The 12,115-nt window shown below is 39.6% G+C and overlaps 1 protein-coding gene across 1 annotated transcript; it reads left to right on the top strand.

Annotated features, from left to right (window-relative positions):
- Positions 1-724: 724 nt before the first annotated feature.
- On the top strand, positions 725-6,503 carry LOC127631901 (protein ABHD15-like). Its single transcript, XM_052110298.1, has 3 exons — positions 725-1,817; positions 4,398-4,750; positions 5,033-6,503. The coding sequence occupies exons 1-3, from the start codon at positions 1,287-1,289 to the stop codon at positions 5,586-5,588; spliced, it is 1,440 nt and encodes a 479-aa protein (XP_051966258.1). The 5' UTR covers positions 725-1,286; the 3' UTR covers positions 5,589-6,503.
- The last annotated feature ends 5,612 nt before the right edge of the window (positions 6,504-12,115 follow it).

Below are 12,115 nucleotides of genomic sequence, written 5' to 3'. Positions count from 1 at the left end.
GCCACCAAAATTCAATATATGGGGGGAAAATATGCCCCCGTAATGAATTCCTTTTGTTTTTTTTATTTGGATCTGATGTACTGGTAGTCCTAAATATTGTATAGTCTACTAGGCCTAATTATACATGTTATGGTGTAAAACATTTTGATTTGAAGTTGAGATTGGTTTAATTTTATGGGTAAATGGAAATGCTGTCCATAAACAGTGTAATTATTCCAATGGAGAACTATGTAGCCTAAATTAATTTATTAAATTGAGGTATTTTAAATTAAAGTATGACAAACAGTATTTTTTTTTTATGTTTAGTATAAAACACACTATAATAAAAGGAAAATGCTCCTGAAGAAATTAAATCCAGGGGGCAATGAATGCTAATTTATGGAGAAGTTAATTTCCAAAACAAACCCCTAAGCATTGGTTGCAACAAGATGCAAACATTTGTAGGCTACCTTTCTGTCTAGCTGAACATTTTCACCATTTTGGATGTGACTATTTCAGTTATCTTAAATTAGCGAAACCGAGTTGAATTTGCTTTAATTCTGACTTGTGAAATTAATGGCGTTTTCATCACCTGCTGGGATATTATATAAAACAATCTTGTGGGAGAAAAGTCCATTTACTATTGCATCACATCACACCTAAAACTATCTTGCGGATGAGTAATATCTTCTAGAGAGGGCGTCCTTTGTCTAGAACAGGGATGATTCACGGTCTGACTCTGGAGCTATAATGCGACTCTACACATACGACAAAAGTCATTACAATAGCTGTTCTGTCGCAGACCACTGAAATTAGCACAAACACGCCACAAGACGTTGTGCATGCATCCGACTGGCGGATGCAGGTGACTTTAAAGAGTTGACAGCGAACGAGAATCTATTGCATAATCAGCAGGAGCAGGTCACACAAAGAGAGGCAGCGCGAGCGCTTGATTTCGAACTATGGCGGCAACGCACCAGATTCTTTCGAATTAAATTGCGGTGTCGTTTTACGCGCGCTTCTGAAAACCTCTCAGCTTGGAGAATAACATCGGTTAGTTTTGGAGGATTTTCTGATATGAGAACAAAAATCACCCTGCCTCAAAACTTTGTTGTTTGAATAGCCGGGACAATATCGCGTTTATTTCTATGCCGTGGACGCGCAATTTAAAATAAAGAATTTCGCGCCTAGCTTGACGATGTTTTGTGTGATTTGATAATTTCTTTAAACCTACACCACCGGGACGCTAAGGATATTATTTTTGCAGTAGCCTATTATTTTCCTATTGCCCATCAGAAGCCGTTCAAATGCTGGAATGGATTGGTGCTGTTTGCATTATTGTTTTAATGGTCATACTCTGGCGAATGGTGAAGTGTTTTGGAGCAGAGAGTCAATCCACGCTGCTGCTGCAAGGGCTTGAAATTCCACCCAAAAGATCCGCGGAGAGGTGCGACTCCAACTGTGGCACGGGCACAAAGCAGAAACTAGAGGGGCAATGTGAATCACCGACGGTCGCCTTGATATGCAAACCCTCTGCCCTGGCAAACTACCTTCTCAAACATTGCATTAGCTTTTGTAAGCCTTTATTGGTACCAAAATGGGACTGGCGAATGAGTCCGTCTTTACAGACGGTTTTCGGTACTCTCTGGCCGTATGACTGTCCTGTCCATTTTATTCGGGATCATTTGCAGTTGAGTGACGATGGACTGGTGGCGTTGGACTGGGCTGTTGTTGGTGCGGCACATCACAAGAGGAGGAGAACTTGCAGTAATTCCACTAGTCCAATTCTGCTCATTATACCTAACTCTTTTGGTAAAATCACCAGGAATGTGCTAAAGGTAATTAAAACCACCACTTGAATTGACTACAGACAGAGTGTACTTTCTAAGGGTCTGATCTTACTATCATCATGTTCAAATGCATGCTGTTCAGAAAACAGATACTTGTATCAGAGCATGTCAGAAAATATTGTTACTTTTGTAATATTTACTGAACGGTTTCAAAAATTGTACATCAACTGAGGTTGCAAAATGTTTCATCTGAGAAATACATTTTATTGATCCCATGGGTCAAGGGGTAAAGTTGTGAGCATACAAATGTAAATTCACGATGGCAAGCATCAAGGTAGAAGATGTTGCTATGTTTGACTATTTGGCATCAACAATGCACTAAAGAGATAATTTGTCAAGGTTATTGATTAGCATATAAACAATGCAGCGTGAATGGCACATTCTGATATTTTCCATTTTTTGTGGCTATTTTACTATGAATGATGAAACGTCTCTCTGAGTCTTGGCAGCAGTGTGATGGGCAGAGTCAGAAGTGAGTCATTCCTCCTCAGGATTTTACTTACCCTATTTTGAGCCCACTCTGTATTCCAGACCTAAAGCTCCAGGCAACTTAAGTAAACTCATCAGCTCTCATACTGCTTTAGGATGATTCAATGAGAAACATGTTGCTCTGTGCTCACCAGAAATTTGTTAGCTGTGCATTGTACAGGACATAATCACTGTGTGTCAGCAGGTTGTTGTAATTGATATTTTCCTTCTCTTTTTGTCAAGCATGACTGAGAGCAGTGATGGCAAAGCACTCTTTGTGCTCTGAGTGTCATTCCAACACTCAAAGGGATAGTTCAACCAAAAATGAAAATTCTGCCAGTATTTGATCACACCTATGCTGTTCCAAACCTCATGACTTCCTTTCTTCTGTGGAACACTAGGTTGATGTTAATATATTAGTCTGTCACCTCAGTCAGAATTGACAGCCTCAGTCACCATTCACTTCTCCTGTACAGAAAAGGATGCAATGAAAGTGAATGGTGACTGAGGCTGTCAATTCTGACTGAGGTTCTCAATCTCCTTTTGTGTTCCACCAAACAAAGAGCATCACACATCATATCATAAATGATCATTTATGTAATACAATGTTTTGCGTGAACTATCACTTTGTGTCAGACCCCTTAAGTTCTCAAAGCAATGGTCTTCTGCAATTGGCCAAGAAATGGAACACAGGAACACTTTTTGTATCGGGAAAAAATATTTTATTTTGGCTTGACTATTCAACTGCTTTTAGATAAGTAAAGGCCAAAATTTGTAATGGTACATTGGAGCAATGCGTCATGTTCCCTTTCAGTTTTAGAGCTTTGACAATGTCTGTTTTGAGGTTCTGTTGTGAAATGTCAAGTCAGATAAGAATGCCATCTCGATGAAGTATACAGGTATATTAATTACATTTATGTAGAATAGCGTCAACAATCAATAAGACTGTATAAATGACCCTTCACACATTTTTTGAGGGTGGGGGATATATCTGTATGGGGGTTCTTTAGGTTTGTGTTATTTACTCCATGGTTTTAGGCTTGTATATTCAGAGAACAGAGGTCCCCTGACAATCTACACAGCACACATCCTCTGGTTGTCTCATGTGTTATAATGGAATGTTGTTCACACTGTGATTATAGCACACTAGGAAGAGGCTGCACCCAATTTGCAAACCACAAAACAGTGCGGACTGCAGTAACAGCTGGTGTGTTTCTTGACAGTTCAGGGAAATTACGTAGGTAAGAGACATGAAAATACTGTGGCGAGATGCAGATCCTATTTCTATGTTCTTTTTCATTTGCATTTTGGTTGGCATGATCAGACATTTGTCATCATGAACTGAATAGAGGAACTTTTTTTGGTGAGATTGTTTTGGTTGTTTTTGTCATTTTATTAATTGCAAAAGTAGAGAGATGACTGGGTATAATGGGGGTGATTCATTTTCACTGGATATTTGAGCACGCTTTGTGTGATAAATACAAACACGCATCTACCAAATGAGATAAGGCTCAATTTGTCTAAAGAATCTGCGCTGACTGCTTGGCCATGACTCTGACAACTGTGCACTTTTAAAATCCTAAAACAATCCAGAGCAGGTCAGATCACCAAAAAGTAACAATTAAATCCATTGATTTTACACAAAGAAAATCTTTAGCACACTCTTGCCTACAGATAGTAAATTCTGAATATATTTGCACTTGTAATCTTCTTGATTATGATGATTGATAATGTAAATCAGACATGTCAAATTTGGTGACAGGTATCGCTGGTCCTTCCATCGACTCTTGACTTCATTTGAACGAATTTAACACAACCCTGATGTTAACACAATCCAGTGGCAGAGACATCTACTGTGTAGCAATGACCAAAATATAGTTACAAAATAGATGTATGGAAAAGTTTTAAGGGCAGAGACCTGCTTTTAAATGGAGTGAAGTGTATATAGTTTAAAAATAATATTTTTTCCCCTTTGACCTAAAACAACTACTTACACGTGTGGACAAGACTAAAATATAAAAATTATAACATTTCTGTTTATATGACAGATGCAAGTAGTATTCTTTAACTAGCATGTAAAGGTTTCTTTTTTCTCTACAGCTCTGTGAGGCAGCTCTAAGTCACGGCTACCTTCCTGTGGTCTTCAACCGCCGGAGCCAGAATGGGACACCTCTCAGTACCATTAAACTACAACAATTCGGTGACCCAACTGACCTGAGGGAAGCGGTGCGATACATTCGTTACCGGCAACCGGCAGGCCAAATCTATGCAGTGAGTGAGAGCACTGGTTCAGGTCTTCTACTCTCATACTTGGGGGAGTGTGGATCCTCCAGTTATGTGACTGCAGCAGCTTGCCTGTCTCCCATTTTTCGGTGCCAGAGCTGGTTTGAGAGTGGTCCAACTTGGCCGTTCCACTGGGCTCTCCTGCTCTACCAAAAGATCTGCCTCAGCAGGTAGGGTTGTAGGCTTTACCAAAAGAGGACATGGTTCCCAATCAGGCATTTCTGAAATACTTCAGCTCAGCGTGATCCAAATTGAAATGCAATGCTGTTGCCATTGTGACGACGGATCCAAATGTGGTTCGATTGATTTTGTTGATCTGCCTGACTCTGAACCACTTTACTGCTTAGATTTGTAACTTGAATCATTGATGATCACAAAACTCCTCCATTGATGCTCCTCTCTGTGAGGTCTTTAATGATTGTACTTAATTGTGTGTTCGATCCCATCTGCAGGTATAAAACTGTGCTTGGAGAGCTTGTTCATACAGACAACTTGTACTCCAGCTGCTCCTTGAGGGCAATGGAGGAAGCGCTCTTCTGTCAGTCTGGTTTAAAGGGGACAACAATGGATGGAGCCAATAGCTGGGAGGCATACTGGGAGCGTAACGACCCTTTAAGGGATATAGATGAAGTTGCCATTCCTGTACTGTGTGTGTGTAGCCAAGATGACCCGATCCGAGGGGAACCCCGGGCCACTCTACCTTTGGAGCTGTTTGAGAGTAACCCACACTTCTTCCTGTTGATAACTGGGCATGGAGGCCACTGCGGCTTTTCAACAGCAGACGAGGGCCTTACTGTCTGGAGCCACCAGGCCTTGCTGGAGTTTTTTCGCGCCACCAATGATTTCTTTGCTGCGGAGGAGCGTGCCAAGCTGGCGGCCAGGCGAAGGGGTCTGGGTGGGGCTGGCAAAACCTTCCGCCATCGCAGTGTCAGCACATGCAAAAAACTGCCTGTTTGCTCGCATAACATTCACACCATTTACAACTGGCAGAGGTCCTACACCAGATGATGATGTGCACAGAGGTTCCCCCAACTTTGTTTTGAAGAGACCACCTGTTCTGGGACTATGTTAGTAAAGGGCACTGCTAGAACTTGCAAAGCTAGATTATACCACATTCTGACCTGCTGTTAATCAGTCACAAAAAAACAGCAGTTGATTGAAAATGTCTCCGCTTACTTGGACTAATTAGAATTGGTCTACCACTGTCAACATTGACAATACCTATATTTGAGTATGCTGAGACATTTCATTGTTTGTCAAAAGTTGAAAGGCATTTGAAAGTTGATGTTGTTGGATCATGTCTCAGCCTGGTGTATAAATAAGCTTTAAAGATGTGTGTGTCAGTTTCAAAGAGATCGGTCCATATTTTTGTTCTGTACCGCATGAATGTTTCAGAACATCATTCCAAAGTTTAGAGAAGCATTATGTAAAGCAGATTTGTCTTCGTCTACATGCTGGCCATTCCCTCCGATATACTTTAATAGTTCTGCAGGAATTACCTCATTTGTATTAGTATATTCTGTGCATACAATGACGGTGAAATTTTTTAAATGTCTCTGTGTAATATTCCTCTAAGAGACAGCTAGTTTATTTCATTCTCTTTTCCGTATGTTAGAGGGAGAGCCTGTGTAATTGGAGTAAAGAGTCAGCACTGCTGGGGTTTTCGTATGGCGTCATTCTGAGTGTTCAGGGAAAGCTGGTCTTCTGTTAACATGGGTGAAGCTAGCTTTGCAGCTTTTCACAATGTATAACTCAAACAGATTTTTTTTTTCTCTCCACGGGTGAGTGCTATTCTTGTTTTCTACCATTTTTCTCTAACCCAAAATTTGCAATGTCTTTCTGGTACCAAACCCCATGTTTGTATATGAAATGATCTATGAACACGGAAGCTTTAATTAAAGATTTTTGGCTAAATGCATTCACATGTCTATTTCCACAAATCTTTGTCCAAATAAACCAGGCATCATTCAGAATTATTGGTCGTACAGAGTGCTGCATAAAAGGGACTAGCATATGAAGAGTTTTTTATTCTGGTAGTCCCTGGGATGTGTCTCTGGTGAGCCCACCAGGATCCTTAACTAGCATAACCAGCAAGAATTCCTTTGTAAACCAGATTCAATAAAAAAAATTGAACCATTAACCATCTAGACCAGCACCAAACAAGCACTAGCAAGCATAAACCAGCTTTGGGAGCATGGGGAATGGAAGTTCTGTTTACTTCCACAGCTGTTCTTGAAAACTGGATCACTAAGGTGAGGTGACACCTGAGTGAAATGCTGATAAATTAATATCAAAGTGGTAGAATTTGTTAGCCCACACATAGAGTTGCAAAGCTTCATGCTCTCTGATCTTTGTCACAGTTCATTTAATACATGATCAGGCTTTTTATTGGACAGCACCAAATATAGCTGCAGCCTGAAGCCTGAGCTCAGCGAGAGGAGGTATCTGATTAGAAGAGACAGTCTCTGCAGACTCCAGCTCAAATGCTCAAGCACTGGAGCAGCATATACAGTAATCAAAGCTGTAGTCAGCTCACTAAGACAATGGTTTCCCTCTAGCTTTACTTATTTTAAATTAACCTATTTTCCCAAACTAATATGTTTTTAACCATTATGCCATTGATTTTCCAGTCAATATCATCTTAGCAACCCCCCCCAATTCTCATTACTGCAATTCAAAAGTAGATGGACATTATGATGAATATCATTACAGCAATGTGGTACTCCTTTAATTTTTGCTGATAATTTAGAAAATTATTGGACAACAGCATTAAAAAAAACAACAACAACAAAAAAAACATTAATGCGTTTAAAAAAAAAAAAAAAGACTGTTGCAGTTATCGGAGTTACTGTAGACTTTGTCAGTTCAAACCAGTCTGGCCATTCTCTGTTGACCTCTCTCATCAATATGGGTCAGGAGCTTCAGTTAATGTTCACAATGGGGGAAAATTTTTTATCTCAGTGATTTGAACCGTGGTTTGATTGTTGGTACCAGATGGGCTGGTTTGAGTATTTCTGTATCTGCTGATCTACTGGGATTTTCACCCACAACAGTCTCTAGAATTGACTCCGAATGGTGCCAAAAACAAAAAACATCCAGTGAGTGGCAGTTCTGTGGAAGGAAATGCTTTGTTGATATATATATATATATATATATATATATATATATATATATATACAGTACTGTGCAAAAGATTTAGGCACATAAGATGTTTCACAAAATCACTTGTCTTAAGATGGTTATTTATATCTTCAGCTTTAGTGTGTCAATAGGAAAAATATATTTTAGTCTCCCAAACATTACATTTGCAAATAGAAAAGATTAGAATAGAAGAACAGGGAGCCCTGCAACAGATGGCATTGCACCCACAGAGCCCCCCCACTGAAAATTCAGTCAGTCTGGGATTACATATAGAGACTGATGCAATTGAGACAGCCTAAATAGAAGAACCGTGGCGAATTCCCCAAGAAGCTTGGGACATCCTATCTGCCAACCAAGAAAAACTGTGTCCAGGTGTACCTAGGAGAATTGGGGCTGTTTTAAAGGCAAAAGTGGCCACACCAAATATTGATTTAGCTTTTTTTTTTATGTTTGTAGACTTTGTATGATGTTAATTGATAAATAAAAACTATTTATGCCAATTGTTTTTAAGACATCCTCACTATGCAACATTTTTCACAAGTGCCTAAAACTTTTGCACAATACTATATATATATATATATATATATATATATATATATATATATATATATATACAATATTTGTTAAATATGACAAAGACATTTTCTTGACAGGTCACTGGTTGAGAATCACCCAGTGAATGATTATAATAATAGCAAAGGTTCTGTGGGCATCTACATGCTGGAAACATCATTCTCCTTGATGGGGTTCTACAGAAGAAAAAGCATTTACTTTTAATAAGTGTTCTAATTTAATTCCTTTAAATTGCCCTTTTGACTTTCAAACAGCATTTGTTTTGAGACTCGTTTATGTAACCTTTAATCAGTTTTTAGAATCGTTAACGTTATAACTAAGTTAGCTCCTATTTTGACATGCTGGCTCACCTTGTCTGTTTGACCACACAGAGAACAGAGGAGGTTTGAAAATAAACTTGGTTTGAAAATAAAGCTCAGACTCCGCTTTAGTCTGTAATTTGGTGGATAAAAGAAAAACTTTGGTGAGTAAATACAAATTGTACTATAAATATTGGCGCGAATTTTTACAAAAGTTAATTGCACGCGACGAATCGCGTAGTTAGACATGCATTGTGCTCGATAAATCGGGCATCTTTACAGCACTGCCTTCTTGTGCCATCTAGTGGAGAACAGTTGTAACAATATTTACGGTCTTCAATGGCTAATTCTTAAACGATTATATTTAGACATTGAACATCACACCCATGTGCTTGTTAGACATTTATTTTCAAAACCATGGGAATTAATAGGGTGTTGACCCTCCCTTTGCTGCTATAACAGCTTCCACATTTCTGGGAAGGCTTTCCACTAAATGTTGGAACATGGCTGGAATGATTTGTTCCAATTCAGCCACAAGAACATCAGTAAGGTCAGGTTGGGTCCAGATGTGTTCAATGGGGGTCAGGTCAAGTTCTTCTACACCAGATTTTATAAACTCTTTTTTTGTAAACTTTTTATATTTTATAAAATATTTTTTGTGCACAGTTACATTGATGGAACAGAAAAGGGTCCAATTCTACTGTATTTTTGCATAAGGAAATAGCTTGGCTGTTTGCTAGTTTTATGCACTTAATGTTAGCTAAAATAGAAAAAAAAGAAAAGAGGATTAGAAGGGGATGACCACATACTTTTGCCCTTGTAGTGTCAATAAGTGAACTTCAGTAGCAGTATCATGGTGAAATTAGGTATTGACACTCTTATGGCACTTTTCAACTGCACGTTATGGTTCGACTTGCATCAACTCTACTCGCTTTACTTTTCTGAGCTTGCATTTCCACTGCGGTTTAGTGCCTCCTCAGCGTGGGTGGGATTATAGGCTGATCGTCATAGTTGTGCCGCCTCTACTGCCGTGACATCATCTTAAACACCACACAAACTGACCAAAACAATAACACGACTGTTAGCTATTAGCTACTAACTCATTGTGCTGCATAAAGCAGTTGTTGCATGGTGATTTTTCACAAGTGTAACAGTTAAATTGGCCTGGTTGTTTTAGAAGCAAGCTTTCCAGTAGCTGGTCAACTAAATAAAGTGAAGCTTTCAAGCAGAGTATAGAGTTAACGCAATACCATCCTCCATCGTGGATCAACGCCAGTCCAGGGCGCTCTCACTCCCATTGCTCGCCGGTTTAGATCCTACCAACAATGTAAAAACATAAAAGTGACTACAGAACATCAATGAAAAGTGTAAGTTGTTCGATCAAAAGGGTGCTATCTAAACTGGCGAGCAATGGGAGTGAGAGTGCCCTGGACTGGCGTTGATCCACGATGGAGGATGGTATGTTTTGTTGCGTTAACTCTATACTCTGCTTGAAAGCTTCACTTTATTTAGTTGACCAGCTACTGGAAAGCTTGCTTCTAAAACAACCAGGTTGGTAGCCGTGTGTGGCCAACAGCTGAGAAACTTCCTGAGAGACTTTTTCGTTTTCATTGCTAATGAGTGGACAGTCTGCATCTCGTTTATTGACCACAACGCTGTTCATAACTTTAAAACTAGAAGGTTGATGTTGGCTCGCTTGGAACATCAACCGAGGTGGTACTAATAAAAGTAGGCACCAGGTACTATCCACAGTGGAAAACCCCCAAAAAGTGAGCAGAGTAAAGTTGAATCGAGTTGTATCGTGCAGTGGAAAAGCCCCATTAGAAGGTTGTATCGTGCAGTGGAAAAGCCCCATTAGAAGGTTGAGGATGGAGATGGGGAGGTAGAGGGAACCTGGAAAGACTGTCGCTAGAGTGAGGGAAGCCGTGGCGTATTTACTCTGCAGCTTGCAGGTTGATTGGCAGATTAGATGAACAAGCTCCTCCTGAACTTTTGTTTAAGAACTCAGTGACATTTTAGCTCTGTCTGAATTTCATCCAAATATTTTCTGTATTACAATCCCACAGGCTTAACCTAACAACCTTTTCTGAGCCATTTGTAATATCTGCAGATCTTGATATTCTATGCATCCTCATGTACTGTATACTGCTTCAGAAGTGTGTTCCAACAGCAGATGGCAGTATGAAAAACAGCTTGAGACTGGAAAACCAGTGCAGACATGACCGACAATTACCATGATGCAGAGCTCTCTCCTTTTGGCTCGGAAAGCAAGTTTAAATTTAGTACCTATTTTTAAGATGAAACATGACACATATAGCCTAAATAAAATCCCTCTTAGAAATTGACACAATGCTTTTGTCGTAACATGCAGGTTTTTTTCAGAATGGATTTTAAGAGGCCAGATAAACCATGCTTGTGCACTATGATTGTAGTTCGCTGATCAGAGTTCTTTACATGCACATCATTAATGGGTCATCAGTGGCCAGTGCACAATATTGACTGGTCACTGCAAACTTACTATAAGAAAAGAAACATATGCATACCATGTTCTGCATTAAGGAAATGCTTCCACTGGATAAGGTTAATACAGGCAAAGTGGAACACTTTCTGATAATGCTGGGTGTTAGGACGTTTTGTGCCCGTTCGGCCCTGTTTCGCAGCCGGCCCACTGGGAAAAGTGCGTGTGTGTGTGTGTGTGTGTGTGTATATATATATATATATATATATATATATACACACACACACACTGGTGGACAAAAGTTTGGAATAATCTACAGCTTTTGCTCTTATGGAAAGAAATTGGTACTTTTATTCACCAAAGTGGCATTCAACTGATCACAATGTATAGTCAGGACATTGATAATTTGAAAAATTACTATTACAATTGGAGAAAAAAATATTCAGATCTTAACTACTTCAAAGAGTTCTCATCAAAACATTCTCCATGTGCTGCAATGACAGTGATCAATGATGATCACTGTCAGTTTGTCTAGATACTCAGGTGACATTTCACCCCACACACCTGTAGCACTTGACATTGATGTGGCTGTCTTGTCGGGCACTTCACACACACCTTACAGTCTAGCTGATCCCACAAAAGCTCAATGGGGTTAAGATCCATGACACTCTTTTACAATTATCTGTTTCCCAATGTCTGTTTATTTGCCCACTCTAACCTTTTACTTACTTTTTTCTGTTTCAAAAGTGTCTTTTTCTCTGCAATTCTTCCCATAAGGCTGCACCCCTGAGTCTTCTCTTTACTGTTGTACATGAAACTGGTGTTGAGCGGGTTGAATTCAATGAAGCTGTCAGCTGAGGACATGGGAGGCATCTATTTCTCAAACTAGAGACTCTGATGTACTTATCCTCTTGTTTAGTTGTACACCTGGCCTTCCACATCTCTTTCTGTCCTTGTTAGAGCCAGTTGTCCTTTGTCTTTGAAGACTGTAGTGTACACCTTTTTGGAATTTCAAGCATTATATATAGGCTTCATTCCCCAAAACAACGATTTACTGATGAGAT

This window comes from Xyrauchen texanus, chromosome 38 (genome assembly GCF_025860055.1).
Source record: "Xyrauchen texanus isolate HMW12.3.18 chromosome 38, RBS_HiC_50CHRs, whole genome shotgun sequence".
Taxonomy (NCBI): domain Eukaryota; kingdom Metazoa; phylum Chordata; class Actinopteri; order Cypriniformes; family Catostomidae; genus Xyrauchen; species Xyrauchen texanus.
The sequence above is the reverse complement of the archived record's forward strand: the minus strand, read 5'-3'. Positions and strand labels throughout refer to the sequence as shown.

Bases quoted from the DNA above. Each gene is read 5' to 3' on its own strand.
- LOC127631901 (XM_052110298.1), top strand. From the start codon at position 1,287: ATGCTGGAATGGATTGGTGCTGTTTGCATTATTGTTTTAATGGTCATA. The intron at 1,818-4,397 runs GTAATTAAAACC...TTTTCTCTACAG, and splicing joins TCACCAGGAATGTGCTAAAG to CTCTGTGAGGCAGCTCTAAG. The intron at 4,751-5,032 runs GTAGGGTTGTAG...TCCCATCTGCAG, and splicing joins CAAAAGATCTGCCTCAGCAG to GTATAAAACTGTGCTTGGAG.